This window comes from Phodopus roborovskii, unplaced genomic scaffold, assembly GCF_943737965.1.
Source record: "Phodopus roborovskii unplaced genomic scaffold, PHOROB, whole genome shotgun sequence".
NCBI classification, from domain to species: Eukaryota; Metazoa; Chordata; class Mammalia; order Rodentia; family Cricetidae; genus Phodopus; species Phodopus roborovskii.
The window spans coordinates 6058942-6077851 of record NW_026126525.1 but is presented as its reverse complement, the minus strand read 5'-3'; the positions used below and the strand labels follow the sequence as shown (position 1 = coordinate 6077851).

Sequence of the window (18910 nt, the reverse complement as noted above, 5' to 3'; positions counted from 1 at the left end):
GTTTTGCCCCTTGAACTGTGAGTTAGAGGCAAGTTCATTGGGGTTGGGCCTAATCGCTGATAGGTAAATCCTGGTGAACAAATATGTCCTTGCATCAAATTTTGCTTATCTGTAACAGGCCTGGTTAACATACTGGTTATCTCTGAGGTATTTTGGGGACACCTCTCTTTTAGTTAAAGTCTACTTTGTGTAATTTAATGTCTCCTAAGCAAACCTATTGGTAAATCCTTTATAATATAAATTTTATTACTTTGAATTTCTCTGACATCACTACCTCATATTTAAAAATATATAATATAAAAATACTACAAACCTCTTAAACATTCAGCTAGAAGCCAGACCTGGGTGTTGCGGAATAATCTTTCCGTACACTAAGGATATGTCTTTGCAAAGGCACCTTCTGATTGGTTTAATGAAGATCTGAATAGCTAATAGACAGGGACGATATGGAGTACTTCGGATCAGAGAGAGAGGAAGTGGAGATGAATCTAGGTGTGGGAGACACCAGAGGACACGGAGAGGAAACAGGAGGTGCAAGATGGAAGAGAGGTAAAAAGCCAAGAGGCAAAACATAGATTAATATAAATGGGTTAATTTAAGTTATAAGAGCTAGTGGGACCAGCCTAAGCTATAGGCCAAGCTTTCACAACTAATAAGTCTCTGTCATTTTCTGTGCACTGGCGGCCCAAAGGAGAGTCTGACACGCGGATAAGTAACAGGGAAAGAAAGTGTCTCAGAATAGTTCATTAGCTGTAGCCTATGGCTTCCACAGCCCACCTCAAGCTTCATGGATCTAAATGCTATTGATGAAAGCCCAGACACTTAACAATTGAGAGGGTGAGAGGGGGCACGGTGGTGGTGGTATGAAGAGATTGAACCCTTAATTGGTGTCAGGAGTATATGTGTGAAGGCAAATATGCATAAAGGATGTAGGTAGGGGCTAAAGGTCTGGCTTGGGGGTGTAGCAGTTACTTAGCACCTATGAGGCCATAACATTAAAACCCATTTCCGCCTGCACACAAGACAAAACAGTCCTCTTAGTAAAATCTTTTATTTGGTTTGTGTTTAAAGTGTAAACAATGTATAAGTTGGAGTATTTGCTGGTATAGGACCAAGGAGCAACCAAGTCAAAGAGCAACATCCATTTAAAATAAAGCAAAGAGTCAAATTTCTAAAATGTCATCCATCAAATATCTCAGTTGCAAAAGATTTGTAGAGCTGGAGAGGTGTGTTCTGAGTTCAGCTGCTTCAGCAAGAGCTCTCACCTGTGAGGGAAGCACAGAATTGTTTGGGGATTTCTCAATCCACGTTTTTGTTTTTTAATAAACATTAATTTGCACAATCATCTTGGAGACACTGAGAAGCTACACAGATAGTGCCGAGTTCCCAGACACTTAGTGCCCCAATTCCCTGTGAGTTAAATCAGGCGTTAACATAGAGGATTATCACAGCTGACAGCCAACATCGGTACCTTGTTAGCCAGAGTGGACTTGATTCAGATCCCTCACATTTTCTCCAAGCTGCCCTTTCTGTTCTGGGACCCTGTCCAAGCACTGAACTGCCCTGGGTCCTTGTATCTCATAGGTTCCTCTCACCCAATAGTGTATCAGCATTCCCTTATTTGTTTTTTAAATTATCCTATGTGTATGACTATTTTACATGTGTGACTGTCTGTGTACATGTGTGACTAGTGCCCTAGGCCAGGAGAAAGCATCAAATTCCTTCAAACTCACAGAGATGTGCCTGCCTCTGCCTCCCGAGTGCTGGGATCAAAGGCATGAGCCACAACCTCCTGACTAGCAAGTGGATTTTTATATCACAAATAACCCAAATATTGCAGAGTCTGCCAGTCTTGATTTTTAACTATATTTATATATATTTAAATATATAACTATATAAATATTTAAATATATACACATATAATTCTAATCTTATAATTGTTTACCTGTTTCACCACATTGTTTTAGTACGAAATGTATCTTTGGCTTCTTTTTTATTTGTCTTTTTAGTTTTAAAAGCACACACACTGTCTCTCTCTCTCTCTCTCTCTCTCTCTGTGTATGTATACACATGCAAGCAAGTTCACCTATGCGAGAGGCCAGGTTGACACTGAAATACCTCTCCGCCATCACTTCTCCACTCTTGTTTTCCAGAGAAGAGCTTGCTAACCTGAAGCTTGCCCTTTTGGCTACACTCGCTAGCCAGTGGGCCCCAGAGGTCCACTGTTTCTGTCCCCTACACAGCCACGTTGGGGTTATAGACTGCTATGCCCAGCTTTCACACATGCTCACACACACAGAACTAAGCACACACATGCTTGCGTGTACACACACACACACAAACACTAGTTTTGGGCATCCAAACTCTGGCCCTTGCTTACACAGCAAGCACTTGGCAGAGTGAACTATAACCCCACCCCTCATTTTATTTTTTGAGACCCTTCTTATTCCATTATAGCATTCATAGCCCTGACTAGCCCAGAACTTACAGAGACCAGGTTGGGTTTGAGGGCAACCCTTCTGGTGCCCCCTGAGTTTTGGGGTTACAGGATATACCACCATGTGGTATATACCACCAACTTCAACTTCTTTTTTTGTTTACTGTACTCTGGTAGCTAATAAGTAGTAAGTTGCTTCATTAATAGAACAAAATAATCCCGGTGAGTTTATAAAAATTCAACATTACTAAAATATGCCTCAAAGTAAAAAGAAATCAAAACCAATTATATTATTATAATGAGATAGCACTTTGGGAGACTTAAGGAATTGCCATTTTGAGTTAATAACTTCCCCAGCCCCTAATTCTGTTTCCCAAGCCCACAGAGACTTACCATTCAGCTCCTTAGAAAGCATTCATGGCTTTCCTCTGGTTAATGTCTCTCTTGATTTGGCACAGAGAGCAAACAGGACAGAAGATGGTGGTTATGTAGTCATTGCAAATAGATCCCTGTGGAAGAAACCAAGACACATGAATGTATGGCCTGCTGCTGGTTGTTTTTTTTTTTTTTTTTTTTTTTTTTAATTAGGCATTTTAAAGAAAACCAAACCAAAAGCTCTAACTCTTTGGATTCAGGTTTATTTCATTTCTTTTTATGATTTGTGTTTCTGTGTGTCTGTGCCTGTGTGTGTGTGTGTGTATATATATATATATATGTCTGTGTGTATGTCTGTGTTTGTGTGCATGCCTGTGCCTATGTATATCTGTCTCTCTATGTATGTATGTATGTGTGTGTACATGTGTTTCTGCGTGTGTATGTCTGTGTGTATTTGCACATGTATCTGTGTGCATGTGTCTGTAGCTGTGTGTGTATGTCTGTGTGTGTGTGCATGTGTCTCTGAGCATGTCTGTATATGTATGTCTCTCTGTGTGTATGTCTGTGTGTGCACACACATGTGTCTGTACTTATGTCTACGTGTGTGTGCGTGTATAGGTGTGCGTGTGCTTGCACACAGAGATCAGAAGGAAATCTTCAGGAGTCATTTCTCTCCTCCCGTCATGTGGGTCCTGCATCTCATTGGCTCTGGACTTGGTTTAGACTGATACCTCCAGGAAAACCCTAGCTGACTTTTCCACAGGACACTTGCCTCTCCATCCCAGTACTTTATGATTCTGAGAATATAAAATTCAATCAAACTACCAAGTCCAAGAGTACAAAAAGGAGACTTAGAAAGTCAGATCTCACAACCGGGAAGCTATGGCTCAAAGCTGTTAGAGCACATGAAACATGTGGGACACTGATACTGTGACAGTTTGGTAAGAGAATTAGGGACGTGGCAGACAATTAGCACTTCTAAGTACTAATAGAAAAGTAAACGTTTGACGGGAAACACAACCACATTCACTATAGGACAAGGACTGTAAATGAAGAAGAACTTGGGTCAGATATAAAACCCAGACAGGAAATTAGCCAAAGGTACAGAGAACCTTGTAGAAGAGACGAGGGAGTGTGTCCCTGAAGGGACACAGGACTAAAGCCGGGGTCTCTGAGATGTGGTAAAGCCCACATTGAGAAGCGAATATTCAAATGAAAAGAAGAAAAAACAACTGTTTACAAAGGGCCAAATAGGGGTAGGAAGTTAGGGAATGGCTTTCTTGATGATCTATAAAACAAGATCATTTCAAGAACAGTTTGCTTCAGGATTTTCATCCATTAAAAAAGAAAGCCACCCTAGGAAATGGGCTGGTGGTCTTCAGTAAGGCTAGAAATCCTGAGCAATTTGAATGCAGGCCAGTGGAGGAGAAAGTTGAGCAGAGTGGCAGAACAGGCAATCTGGCAGCCATTGGGGAAAGAGTAGGGACAAGACACTAGAACCCCAAGCTGAGCAGCAAGGGGGGCAGGGAAGCAGATCCAAGCATTCCTGGGGCGACCATCCCAGGGCCTTCGCATGTGGGCCTCCAGGAGAGGCCCAGTAGGCAGTGTCCTAGATATGATTGCCAGCTCACAGGGTATATACATTGCCAGATATTCCTCCAAGACTGTCAGTTCACATGCCAGCATTTACACCAGTATTTTACATGTCTTGGAATACAGTGGATCATTTTCCATAATGCAGCTGGACCTCACTTACAATTTGTGAAGACCTTTTTATAATCGGGGCCTGAGACTAACTGATTAGACCACAGAGCCACTGTGACTCCGGCTGGCAGGGCAAGCATTCTACTGACCTAGCTCTCCTCAGCTCCGTCTGTTCCTCCTTCCTTCTCTTCCTTCTGACAGGGTCACACTGTGTTGCTCAGGTTGGTGTCAAACTCCCAACCTTCCTACCTCAACTTCCCACATCCTAAGATTACAGGTGTGTGTGCTACCATGCTTTGCTGGTTGAAGACCTTGGAGGAAGTAGAAGAGATGGATTTCCCTTGAATAAGGAAGAATCCTCCTCATAAACTGCCTGTAGACTTGATCTTCAATTCATCCACACGTATCTAGCTTGACAGCCTACTGTTCAAGTTTTGGACTTAACTGGCTTCCACTATTGAATGACTTTAAAATAAATGCCTCTCTTTCTCTTTCTGTCTTTCTTTCTTTTCTTGTTTTTGCTTTTGTTTTGTTTTGTTTTAAGACAGGGCTTCTCTGTGTAGCCCTGGTTGTCCAGGAACTTGCTCTTTGAATTAGGCTGTTCTTGAACTCAGAGATCCTCCTGCCTCTGCATCCTGAGTCCTGGGATTAAAGGCGTGAGCCACCATCATCCTGCTTTTTCTTTACCTCTGTCTCTGTCTCTCTACACACACAGAGGGAGGCAAATGTATATAATGCACATTCCTTATATGATGTACGGAAATAAGTGTACATACACGTATGTACACACATCTAATCACTGTATTGACCGTTTCTCCGTGTAACTTTGGTTAAAATGCTACCCCATTTCATACAGTGATGTAGGAGTAAGTAATGGGAAGTGCATGCACAAGCAGTTGGATTGGATATGGTCTCTCGCTGATTCTGGGGTACACTTCTGCGTCAAAGACTCTGCTTCTTACAAACTTTGAAGTCTTCCCATAACACACATAGGCATCACAAGGATGGTTGACCATTTAGGCACCTAAAGTGCACTAGGTTCTAGATAATCCTCTATTATATTATACATATTGTAAATATGAATTACCTGCTTTCTAGGATATTCAGAGGGTACAATAAGTTGACTACTGTGTCAACTGAATTTAAGTTGTACATGCTACAAAACTCTGGCCAATCAAATTCAGAGCCTGGCAGCCACTCCTACAACAGCTACAGCAAATTTGGTTACAGACTGGAGTGATAAAAGGTGACTCACGGGGATGCCGTATCGGGTTCGATAGAGAGTCCTCATTGCCACTGTTGTACCACACAGACAGCATTCATTCATGTCGGCTGCCACTTGACACCCAAGACACGTAAAGCAAAACGTCCCGCAGAGGCCTGGAAACATGAAAGTCGAGTACACGTTACTCCAGTCTGCCCCATCAGCTCCACCAAGAGCAGTCACATCATGAGGCCTTTCCCATCTCTGCTGCCAAGTCTGTCTTCATCGTTTACATCCCCGTTGCCCACCCCCACTTCAAGAGTGACTGCCCATGGAAAAGACCTAGCTCTTTTTACACTCATGTTAATTACTGAAAGGAACCCATGTTCTAGGTAAAACCCTGGGTACTAAAAATGCTCCCAGCTGGATCTAATAGGGATATGACTGGAAAGAAGGTCTGGTGGAGAACCCGGCTCCCTTCACACGGGAGCTGCTAAGGTCCTGAGTAGGAAGTACCACCTGAGGTGGATGGTGATACATGGTTAGAAGATTTTAAAATGAACCAAAGGGAACAAAGCCTCTTTGAGATAATTTGTCATATTCATTCATTCACTATGGCCAAGGTAGGTATGACCTTAGGAGGTGACAGGCGTGTGTGTGTGTGTGTGTATGTGTATGTGTACGTACAAATTAAGATGTGTTTATGTATGCCATCAAGTCCGGGAAGAACTACCAAGTATTTTGTAAGGGAAAAATAATTTGGTCAAATCTGCATTTAAGAAAAATCCTCCCATAAACCCAGTGGTGGTGATGGTGCATGCTCTTAATTCCAGTACTGGAGGGGTAGAGTAGAGGTCAGAGGATCTCTGAGTTCCCCTTCCAAAACATGGGGCCTGGGGATGGAACTCAGGCTGTTACTTTCCCACTGAGTCATCGTGACAGTCCTACATTAAGATTCCAATATCCAGGTAATTGTACATTCAAATAATTGAGTAAGTAGTAGCTTGGGGCTGGAGGATTAAACATTAATGTTTAAGGGAGGGAGGGAGCAAGGGAGAGGGAACTGGGATCAACATGTAAAATAATAAATTTTAAAAAAATGCTCTGACTCAAAAATTTAAGTTCAAGGACAAGTTACTGGGGAAAAGGATTTCTATTTTTGTTCCCACAGAAAATGAAAAGCTGTGGATTCCTTCCAGACTAATGTGGTTTGATCAAGCCAGACCACCTGAAACAGAGTACAAGGTGATCCTACATTCAAAACAGCTGGACAAAGCAGCCTTACAGACTACAGCCAGGATTTCTGAATCTTCTTCGAATCCCCCACGGCAGCGCCCCTTACCAGCAGGAAGTAGTTTGGAAAGAACAACACCCAAATTCCCAAATATTGTCTATAAATGTTTGTTTTCATTTAATTGGACTTTGTTATAAAATATAAATAAAAAATGAAAAAAAAACATAAAAAAATAAACTTGAGGCAAGATCTGTTTTAAAAAAAGACATTAATGTTTAACGAATTTGCCTATTGTAAGTATTTTTGCTTTGATTTGCAGGTGTCAGAACAACGTCATGAGACTCGTCAGGCAGCCATGTTACCTAGTAAGTCAAGGAGAGCTGGTGAAGAGGCTTGTATGTAATTCCTTCTATCTGTGCTATCCGTGTAGTTATCAGCATCATTCACTTTCAAGTTCCATTCCATTGCAAGTTAAAGGGTGCGTGTTTCCTTACCATTCTTAGGAACAGGCTTCAAAGCAAATCTTTGTTCCCGATTTGCTGAGAAAAAAGCCTCTGGCCCCTTTGCCACCCCACCTCACTTTCTTTCTTCCAAGTTAACTGAGAGAGAGAGAGAGAGAGAGAGAGAGAGAGAGAGAGAGAGAGAGAGAGAGAGGAAGGGAGGGGGAGAGAGAGTGTGTGTGTGTAGGTTACTGCATGCAGGAGAACTTAACTGCACATATTAAAACAGTTCTCTGAGGGTGTGCTGAAACTGGCTAAAAAGTAGTCTGTGATGGGACACAATGTAACTATAAAATAAGATTCTAATCCTATGTGTGTAACCATGAAGAGATTTTTTTTGATGTTGCTTTTTTTTTTTTTTTTAATCCCATCACTCCTGAGGCAGAGGCATCTCTGTGAGTTTGAGGCCAGCCTGGTCTACATAGTGAGTTCCAGACCAACCTCCAAAGACATAGAGAAACCCTGTTTCAAATATAACAACAAAATCAGGTTTAAGTAAAAACCTTTCATTTATGTATAATCTGTTCATAATTATTAGGCCAAGCCCATTAAGTTTTAGACAAATTTAAGACTTCCAATATTACCTTAACTCTAGGATTTATTTAGTGGACAGAAGAATCAGCTAGGTGTTGACTGTACCACTCCAGGATGCCCAGGCATCTATAAATAGTTAGCAACTTTCAACACAGTAAGGGAGGAAGGGGACACTGTATCAATCATGGGGGGTATCTTCCCTGCACTTACAGACTCCGCAGTCACTGAAGCAATCACACAGGCTGGTGTGCCAGTTGGAATTCTGGGGAGCACGAACAAATCCAGGTTGAGTCATGATGACTGTTGATCCCTGAGCCATTATCAATTTGAGGTCTGAAAAAGAAGAAAATGTTGGCGCGTGCAGCTTGGAGCTGCTGTGGGAAGGCGCTGTGCTCTGCTCCTAGGCTGGAACTAACTGCTGTGCTCCTCTAGCTTGGAGAATCAGCTTGTTGATCTCTAAGAGAATTGCAGTTTCCTCCTCTGAGGGGACAGATGCCCCAGGGGAAAGAGTTCACTGAACTGATACAGTGAACAGATGCTTCTCATTGGACAAACACAATGAAAGAGGGCAGATCTATTTTTAGACAGGTACCTGCTGTCCAGAAGGTGGGAAACAATCAGGGAACCACGGAAAGCAACCTTTTCTCAAGCTGAATCACCCCCCTTCCGGTGCCCCCTCCCCATCCCCCCCCATTTGCTCTGCCTCTTCCAGTTTTGATAGCGTCTCCTGAATCCAAGCTGCTCCATCACTTCAAAGTTCCCAGAACTGCTGCTTAGCCCCTGACACTGGCAGGGACAGCAAGCCCTGATAATTGCCCCAACTGGTTTTCTATTGTGTTTTGTTTATAAGAGCCAGGCTCTCATCTTGTAGCCCAGGCTAGCTTCAAGCCTTCCAAATGCTAGAATTACAGGCGTGTGTCAGCATCCCAGCCCAGCAAAGTCTTTATAAAGCATATTTTGTTAGGCTACTCCTAATTTCTCTTCATTACAAGAGAGGGTTGAGGTCCAGGGATGTGACTTAGATTTGGAATGATAATGTCTTTGCTAAAGCCCTCATCTCTAAAGCCACATGACCTCAGATGAGCCTTTTAATGAGTCACTTAATTTTCTATTCATTCATCTGTGAAATCTAAGTGACTGCTGGCCTGCCCACCTCACACATGCATTGAGAGCACTGAATATAGTTTACAGACAAGCTTAATGGACAGTTTTTAAAAATGAATACAAATGCGTTGGAGAGTGACTATAACACAAACAGATTTGGCAAAGATGTTTCTTTTGATGATATCCACACACAACTTGTTGGCAATACTGCCCTCTAGTTTGTCAAGATTCCGACTGCATCAGGTATGGTATTAGACCTTTGTTTTCCATTTACTCAGCTCTGACACTGGAAATGGGTGTCTCTACTGAGTTGATAAGAAAATAGGGAATGTGAAGGAGGGGTTAAGTAAACTGAATTCAAATCCCTTTTTGGTCTCTGACTAGGAGCCATGCCCTCACATAGGACTGTTTGTACACAGGACTGCCACTGGTCTATGAAGGTCTCTTGGGAATCAGGAAGCCCATTTCTTATCTAGAAGTGTGTGTGTGTGTGTGTGTGTGTGTGTGTTATACATACAGTGTATACTTGGTAGGCAGAGGCAGGCAGATGGATTTCTGTAAGTTCAAGGCTAGCCTGGTCTATATAATGAAGTCCATAACAGGCAGGGTTACATGGAGATATCATCTCCTAAATAGAAATAACACTTTTAAAAACGGGCCATGTGGCTCTGTCTTTTAGTATCAGTTAGTAATTTTTTTCTTCTTCAATCACCTTTGTTTTCTCTAGATTTCATCACTTGCAGTATGTGCTAGTTTAGTATTTTCCTTGAATGAAAAAATAAAGTAGCACATGAAGCCAAGAATAGCCTTAAATGATGGCTTTGTTCAGATGTTTACAAATTCAAGGATGCTTTACATATGTCTAAATCTTCATACACTTCAGTACAGTTAATTATAAACCAGTCAGCAACCCCTGGTCCCTTCAATCCTAGCAAACAGTATGCAAACATATTTAGTTATTACAGAGGAGGACAAAATTGGTTTAATTTTTAAAAGAGGCAGGCTGGGTGTGGTGATGCACACCTTTAATCCTAGCATTCCTTCTATCCAGGCACCTGGGAGGGCTACATTGTGAGATCCTATCTATAAGGAAGGGGTGGGAAGCAGAGAAGAGAGAGAGAGAGAGAGAGAGAGAGAGAGAGAGAGAGAGAGAGAGAGAAGAAAGGGAGGGAGGGAGGGAGGGGGAGAGAGAGGGAGAAGGAGGGAGGGGCAGAGGGAGAGGGAGGGAGGGAGAGAGAGAGGTTTATAGTGATCTTTTAAATGCTTACATCTGTTGACCATTGTCATGATCAGTAAATAACTAAATATTTCTCTTCCCGTTACTGAGTGAGGTATCTACATACTGTGTAGTTCATAAAGACTTAGTAAAGCAAGTGTAGCTAGAAGGGGTGCAAAATTTGACATTGAGAATGTTAAAAAAAAAAAAATATATATATATATATATATATAATCCAAAGCAAGAGAGATTCAAAAGTCCCAAGGTTAGGAAAATGACGGAAAGACAGGATCAAATAGTTTACAAAAGAAATGAAAAAAAAAAAAAAAAAAAAAAAGAAAAAGAAAAAGTTACATATATAAAAAGATGCTCAAACTCTCCCAACAGTGAGGGGAAAAAATGCTATGTTAGGCAAAACTGAAAACTTGAGGGACCTGAGTATTGTTTGGCAGTGAGGAGATCCGACCTTTAGCACTCAAGCTTGGTCAGGACAATCTGGAGTGGGGTGGGGGACAGTTGTATAAATTTGCTGGAGGACAAGTGCTTCAGATTAGAATAGCTTGTGGCATCCAGGAAGCACTCTGTTAAATAATATGCATGTGACTGGGTTAACTTGGAAAGTGCAAATGGTGAGATCCCCATGAGGCTTGTGAACACAATGGTGGAAGACCGAAAGATGAACAACACTTCAAACCAGGCAGCACATGCCTGTAGTCCTAGGCACCTGGGGAGCCAAAACAGGAAGATCACTAGCACCCAGTTCTAGACCAGCCTGAGCAATGTAGCAAGACCCTGTCTAAAACAAAACAAAACAAAACAAAACAAATTTACAAATCATAGGGACATGTGCCAGGTCTCAGGAAGCCATTAGGTAAGCAGGTTTATCAGCACATAGACACACAGGTATATAAAGATACTGCTCTGATGATTCCATCGAGAGGTACACCTCGTGCCCAAATCTTGATTATCAAATGCCATTGTTCAATAAAAAGAACAGGGCTCACTAGTGGGTGACTCCAGGGCTGGGGAAGGGAAGGCCTAAGAGGATCCTGGGAAGTGTGACGTCAGCAAGAAAAAAGGCCTCAAGAGTAGATCTAATCAAATGAACCACTGCCAAGTATAGGAGACTTCTGAAGCAATTTGGTGGCCAGATTCAGGAGAATTTGAGCAAAATGTAATGTTATGGTTAAATTATAATTCTCTCTCTCTGTTATCTGTATCATATCCACATAATGTTAGTATAAATAAATACACAAGATTTTTAATGAAGCGAAAGGATGGGACTTTCTTCCTTGAAAAATTCCTATTAGTGAGTATAGAAGGAGTTAACAGAAATATAAGATAGTCACTTGGCATGCTCCGTAGGACTAATTGCTCAAGTTGAGACTGATGGTCGGAGTCTGTGATATCACCAACGTTAGTTTTCATTTTTACCCTGGGTCCCTAGCTTACTATTCCTTCTCCAAAGAAAGCCATAGAAACTGGAATTTCAACTCCCCAAAGTCAAAGAAACTGTTTCCCGTCTTTCTGTCTTGAAGTTGGCTGTATAGATGGTTTCCTATCTCCTCTATTAGACATCCAATCACACATGCCCATTGGATGATCTGGCCCATGACGAAGCCAGGCGGGCATGATGCTTCCCCACCTAGTCTCTGAGGCACTGGTGGCCATGCAGTGACAACCCTACAATCGCCCAGAGGCTTTGAAGAGGGCTGGAATGTAGCTCAACAGGTGGTGCACACATGAAATCCAGGCTGGGCCAGGAGGATTGTGACTTTGAAGCCAGGCAAATCCAAAGCAAATGCAACTAAGTGACAAGAATAAGTAACTCCACAAAAGTCTACTGGCAGTGAAATAAGTAGATTTGCTTGTCCAAGGGAGAAGGCACACAGTAGGGAACTGTGGCCTGTCAGGAAGTCATTGGAAAGCCTTCTTAGAGAATACAGGCTGTAATGGAATGGTTTGGAAGAGAACCAGGAAATAGAGATGTCACCAGAAGGTGAGGGGCAATTTATGGTGACGCATACTCATTTGTTAAGAAGGGTTCACTGGGGAGCAGCAGCTTTACTGATAGGAAAGTTAAATAAACTTCCTTTTGCTTTCAGTTCATTTTAGAAATTCGCTAATTGTGGAGGGCACACAGCTGGCCTGTGTATTGTGGGTCCCTCACTAGTTTTGCTGTTGATGACAGCTCTGAATGACTGAAACCACCCAACAGGTTCAAGAAGGTGAAAGGCTGCGGTTTACTATCTTGTCCTGGGACTTTTGCCTTCGGGTACCTTCTTCTAAAAGGATTTCCTTCGTTTTCTTCCTTTACTTCCTTTCCTTCCCTTTCCCTTCCCTTCCCTTCCTTCCTTCCTTCTTTCCTTGTGTGATTTCTTTAGCACATGTTTGTCTGCATCCCGTGTGTGTGTGTGTGTGTGTGTGTGTGTGTGTGTGTGTGTGTGTGTGTGTATGAGTTTCATTAGGGCTACTCACAGGAGCATGGGCAACTAGCCAGTGACCACACCAGTGAAGAAAAATGTCTCTGTCTCCCAGCAACTGAACAATGCCCCTTGTACCTAATGATTAACTGCAAAACTACCTATTCCAGGAAAGGGGCTAATACCATGTCATAAGACATGCTAATCTAAACATCCTTTGGATTTGTGGAACTCAGAAGGTCTGATGACCTATAACTATCAGCAGATGGTTGACCAGAAAAAAACACCCATCTGAAATAACTGAATAACTACCATGGGCCACACCTAGTGTACCGCCCCATCGATCTCTACATGCGACTTGCCTCTGTAGCCCTATGCAGCAAAGCTTTTCTCTTTTCTTTTCTTTTTTGGAGTAGGGTCTCATGTAGTTTAACCTTCCCTCAAACTGTAGCCAAGGATGATCTTGAACTCGGGACCTTTTGCCTCACCCAATGCCAGGGATTGAATGCAGGGTCTCCTGCTTTGCTAGGCAAGGTCTATAGCAACTGAGCACCACAACCAGCCTTTTTGTTTTTATTTTTGACTGGAGTGTCCATCTTCCAACTTTCTGAAGTGTCTTTACAGAATGCACAACTGTTCCCTAAATTTATTTCATCTATTTCAGGAAAAGAAAGTAAAGATATTACAATAATTCAATTTTGTTGCTGACCCTTTTCACAACTAATGAACCCATGTTTTGTGAGCAGTGCCTACTAATGGAAGACTTGGAAAATGCAGCAGGTGCCTGGAAGGGTTTTCACTGACTCCAGCTATGAAGTTGTCTCTTTCCCCATCTGCTGGGGAAATGCTCGATGTCCTCATAGGGCGCATTTCACTGGCTGGTGAATGGGCAGGCCCTAAGCCCCTCACAATGGGTGAGGCCCAGCTTCCCAGGACTGTCCAGACCTCCCCACAAAAGTCCTTCAGAGCTTCCCTCCATCCCAAACTCCAACACTATAACATCAGAAATCATAGTCTGAGAGATTACTTACCACATGTATTAGACAGCAAAGCATTTTAGAAAATAGAAAAGCATGTATATTCAGATTTATTTTGCATTGTCTTTGAGTATTCAAGTGCCAGAAAGAATACAAAAGAATTAGCCAATAATGCTGGGTGGTTACTTCAGGGTGAGCTGCTGACAATGTTTTTTCACTTTTATCTTCAGTATTTATTTATTTTTGTTCTTCGAGAAAGGGTTTCTCTTGTAACAGTCCTGGCTGTCCTGGAACTTGCTCTGTAAATCAGGCTGGCCTCAAACTCACAGAGATCCATCTGTCTCTGCCTCCCGAGTGCTGGGATTAAAGGGGTGCACCACTACCGCCCAGCTCCATTTATTTCTTTTATAATGAAATCTTGAGATAGCTTTTTTTTACCCTTCAGGGAAAATCAGATTGGCAACTAACATCTTTAAGGGGAGTAAGGCATCGTCTACAGCTGTAGTTTTACTCCTGGGCTCGTCAGTGTCCACCACACCGCTGGCATTGGGAAAGCGACAGCAGAGTGAGCGAAGGAGCATCTGACTGCCCTCCTTTTCAGAGGAAAATTATAGTCCTTTAACTCACTCCTTTTCCAGGAAACCTGCATTGTGATTATAAATAGCAGTGGGCATCTGGAGGGTCGGGAGAAAACTGCTGCCCCTTAGCTCTATAAGCGTACGTTTCCTGGCAACTCTCACCCAGCAGATTGCAGACATTGGTGTATTTACATTGGGTTGAATAGACTTTACAACCACTTGAGACCTGAACGCAGGCCTCTAAAGTCCACAGCAATTGGCATCTGAGGCAAAGATGTCTATCTGCTCATTGCCAGATCGTTGGTAAAACTATGTTCTTTTCTCTACTAGTGGCCGAAACATCCCTCAGTGGGTCTAAGTTGTGTGTTACCAGCCGAGGTGGTGGTGCCTCTAATCCTAGCACCTGGGAGGTGGAGGCAGGAGAAAGAATGTAATATTTTAAATAAATAAACATGATAATATCCATAACAAAACCTCATGTCTTTTTTATTTTTAAAAAAGTATTTGTGTATTTATTTTCTTAATGCATGGGTGTTCTGTCTGCATGTCTGCCTGCACACCATACGAGGGCATGGGATGCCATTACAGGTGGTTGTGAGCCACCATGTGGTTGCTGGGAATTGTACTCAGGACCTCTGGAAGAGCAGGCAGTGCTCGTAATCTCTGAAACATCTCTCCAGCCCCTCTTTTTCATGTTTTTTTTTTTTAAACCCAGAAGAAATTTGAAAACACATGTAATGTGCCCTACAAACATGGAAATTATTTTCAGTCTTTTTTGTATTGTGACTTTTTTTCTATTTCTAATACAGACAAAAATCAAATAACAAATAAAATAATAAATTAAAATGTTGCATGTTTCTTTCATGGATTTATTTTTCTTTCTCTCTCTTTCTTCCTGTGGTACTGGGGATTGAACCGAAGGCCTCCTACGTGTTAGGCAGGTGCACTTGGTGCCCAGCTAAGTTCCTCTTTTGAAGGTGGGAAACTGGGGTGGGGAACAGAAGCCAAGCAAGTGTGAGGGCGTTGCCGGTGGAGCAAGAGGGTTTGAATACCAAGATACCTTCCTACCCTTGAAGGTTGCCTACGGCTGTTGGGTAGGATGTTCTATCCAGTACTGCCTAGAAGAGCAGTTCTAGAGGAAACTGGCAGTCCAAGATTGCCGTTTGCCACCTTTGGCTTACTCTGAAGAGGGGCTTATATTGTGCAGCTTGTCCACAGTTCTTTAAGAGGCAGAGGTAGAGGAAGTGAAGATGCATGTGTGGGTCGACCTTGCCCAGCTCCGGATTCTCAGCGTGCTGCCCACTAAAACCCCCCAATAGCAGAACTAACCACAAAGTGCTAAGAGGAGTCAGCAAACAGACTCGCTCAGTGCAGTCTTATGAAGTCCTGTGAGCCTGTCGCAATTCTGCTTCCCTTGGAAGTTACAACAAAATGTAAAATCCAATGCAGACCATCTCAAAGACCTGACATCGCCCCTCCCTGCCCCTCCTCACCCCGCCCTGTGGCTTCAACAATCAAGATTTGGCTGCCTTTAACCTTAGTCAACTCTAATGAAAGGTCACCAGGAAGTAAGGGAAAAATATCTGCTTTAATATTATATCGCCCTAATGCTATCCACACCCTAAAGGTATCCACGCCCTAATGCTATCTATGACATGTTTCTGAGTGTTCTGTGACCTTATGTTTGTGCCTTTTCCATAGCCCTTAGAGGCTGCACTCAAACCATGTTTGACCACCCATCTTCAGTAAGCCAATTAGGAGTCAAATTAATAATGGAAAGCAGGAAAAAAAGGGGGGGGGCAGAGAAATCCAGCAACACCTGTCCCCCACCCACAAATCTGTCCTCTGGATATGGATTAAGGTTAAGTACCATGTGGGCTTAAGCAGCAACCTGGAAGGTGGCCTGACTCTGTGTGTGTGTGTGTGTGTGTGTGTGTGTGTGTGTGTGTGTGTGCCTTTCTAAGAGACACATTCCTCTGGCCGGAAGCCTTTTCCTTCTCCCAGCATGAGATTCCTGGAGAAAGCAGGTGTCTCTTAGAGAGTTTCTTCAGTCTCAAAGCCCTTGGGAAGCTTGCTGGCAATGATCACTACTCCCAGAAACTTACTAGTCTAGGGTCTGGGAGTTTGTAATTCGCATCTTCTGGGCTGCAGCCCCTATGTCATAGGGCATGTGGCTGCTTTGATGACAATTATTTTAAAAGATATTTCTATCCCCAGGCAGAGCTCTCCCATCACCCCCATGCCTAGCACATGCAAAATCAGCTCAGGGTGTGACCTGACCTGGACCCTTGACTAGAGTGGAGATTCTTACCCCATTACCTCTCAGACCTTATAACCTTTGTCTCTTGGTTTGCCCATTTCCCTCATTACTAACACTTACACATCCGTTTAATGAACATGCATTGACCCTGCTGCGTGTGTAAAAGTCTTGTGATAGGCCTGCCTTGAATCAAGGAGACATCTGTAGTTCCCTGTCCATGCAGACAGCCCTGCTCAGAGCTCTGCTTTGGTGTACAGTGTCTTTGAATGGACAGCAGAAAAAAGACTGATAAAGCTCAGGAAGAGAAGAAATGGAGACGAGGAGATTGAAATGCGAATCTAACAGGACAAGCCTTGAAAAGTGATATGACCAATACCTTCCTTAGGAAGTTTTTTTGCAGGAAATGGTCTCTGCCAGGAAATCTTGTAGTATTTGGCTCACATGTTGAACATCTTAATTTTATCAATTAGGGTTAGACTCATTCTTATACCTACATTCTATTCTGCCTCAGAACACCCCACTCTTTAGAAGGACAGTTACCTGGCTTAATAAAATTATGTTATGTGGCACTGGTTATATTAATAAATCTGTTTAATATTGATTAGCCCAGGATCAGAAAAATATATGCTTAGATTTTCTTTTTTCTATTGTTTTGTTGACTGGAACAGTCCCAACACACAATGACCTCTCATCTCATGAGCTATCTAATATGAGATGTGAGTGGTAGCTTTTGTCTTTTTGCACATCAGTGAGTACCAGAACTAAATCTCCACAGTAGTTATATTTTTTTTGCTTTCATGAGAATTCCTAAGGATTCTCAAACTCCATAAACTAAACCTTCAAACACCCCATCTAGTTTTGTCAGATAGTTTAAACGGATGAACATTTTGTTGTTGTTGTTGTTGTTTTGTGTGTGCCGGCAGCAACTAAACCAGCTCCAGTGAATAAAGAGAGGAAGGAAGGATCGAGTTGGTAAATAAAACACATAGAATGCGTTCCCCACTGTTTCCAGAGGACTCCAGCTGAGATGTTCCAAAGCCTGACACTTAGCAAAATACTTGCCTCATAATTGCCAAGTTCCTCTAAATTCACTAAATTTAAAATCAGGGAAGAAAAATCAAATCTTTCAACAGCATCTCAAGCTATGGTAGGAATAAAACAAAACAATGAAATAACTTTTAAAGCTCTTCCCCCCCCCCCCATATTTAAAGAAATTCTTAATAAGTACTGTACTTACAGTTTAAAAGGTCTGGAGCAGGAAGTGTCTTGTGGTGTGGAGTTGAATCTTACTGGAGTGGAAGCTCTGAGAAGCTCTGAAGAGGGGAGAGGTGGTGATCAGCTTTAGGGACAGTCTCTAGTCCAAAGAGCAGAGTCCTGGATTCTGATTGGCTGTGTTAATCCAGGCAGAAGTTGCCCAAAGCTATCTCTTACCAAATAGGGCCTGCTGCTTTTCTTACAATGGACTAAACGGAACAATCCATACCTTTCAGGGGAGGAAGAGGTCTGAGTCACTCAGGGGTTGACTGGTGTTACCTGCCTGGTAAAGTTACTGGTTTCTACACCTCATTTTCCTCTTTTAATATACTGAGTAAAGAAGCATTGGGTGGCCTGGGATTGCACCAATCAGACTGTTTTTCATTTGTTTGTTTCTTGAGACAGGGGTCTCTCTGTGTCCTGGAACTCACACTGTAGGATGGCCTGGAACTCACAGGGATCTGATTGCTTCTGCCTCCTGAGTGCTGGGATTAAAGATGTGCGCCAGGCTTCTGATCAGACATTTCTCTTTGCCTTTTTCTGTCTTCTTCCCTCCTTCCCTCTCTTCCTCCCTGAAGTGCTAGGGAGGACTGAACCCAGGGCCAGGGCATGCTAGGTGAGAGCCCTACTGCTACCCCCATGCCTAGGCCTAGGTTGCTCTGTTTTCCATAACAGACTGGGCACTTGCTATGTATTAGGCAGGGTTCTTACTTTTTATTTTAAATGAGGTCAGGAGATAGCCTTTGGAAGGCTATCCTCTCCTTCCAGCTGCACTGCACAGCCGAGGGATTCCGAGCAATTCTTCTATCTCTCATCCCTTGTGGAGTGCTGGGCTTACAGTGATGAACCACCATGCCAAGTTTCTCGGGTTTGTTTGCTTGTTTTGTTTTTGTGGATTTCAGAGATCAAACTGAGATTGTCAGGGCTCCCCCCACTCTTTAAAAAAAATGTAAATTTATTTGTGTGTGTGTTTCGCTTGGGTCCCTTGGAACTGAAGCTACAGATGGTTATGGACCACTAGGTGGGTGCTGGGAACCAAACCAGTGCTCGTAACTGCTGGGCTATCCCACTGGACCTCTGGGCATGATTCTTAATGCTGGGGCAGAGGGG

At 42.8% G+C, this 18910-nt stretch overlaps 1 protein-coding gene across 1 annotated transcript; it reads right to left on the bottom strand.

Moving 5' to 3' along the window:
* Positions 1-1035: 1035 nt before the first annotated feature.
* On the bottom strand, positions 1036-17983 carry Plac8 (placenta associated 8). Its single transcript, XM_051198343.1, has 5 exons — positions 17784-17983; positions 8199-8321; positions 5772-5896; positions 2831-2946; positions 1036-1265 (listed from the first exon to the last, which is right to left on the bottom strand). Exons 2-4 carry the CDS (start codon positions 8305-8307, stop codon positions 2842-2844), a joined length of 339 nt encoding a protein of 112 aa, XP_051054300.1. The 5' UTR covers positions 8308-8321; positions 17784-17983; the 3' UTR covers positions 1036-1265; positions 2831-2841.
* Positions 17984-18910: the final 927 nt, after the last annotated feature.

Excerpts from the sequence above, each read along its gene's own strand:
- Plac8 (XM_051198343.1), bottom strand. The coding sequence starts at position 8,307 with ATGGCTCAGGGATCAACAGTCATCATGACTCAACCTGGATTTGTTCGT. Across the intron at positions 5,897-8,198 it reads CTTCAGTGACTGCGGAGTCT|GCCTCTGCGGGACGTTTTGC; the intron begins GTAAGTGCAGGG and ends TCATGTTTCCAG. Across the intron at positions 2,947-5,771 it reads GAACCCGATACGGCATCCCC|GGATCTATTTGCAATGACTA; the intron begins GTGAGTCACCTT and ends TTTCTTCCACAG.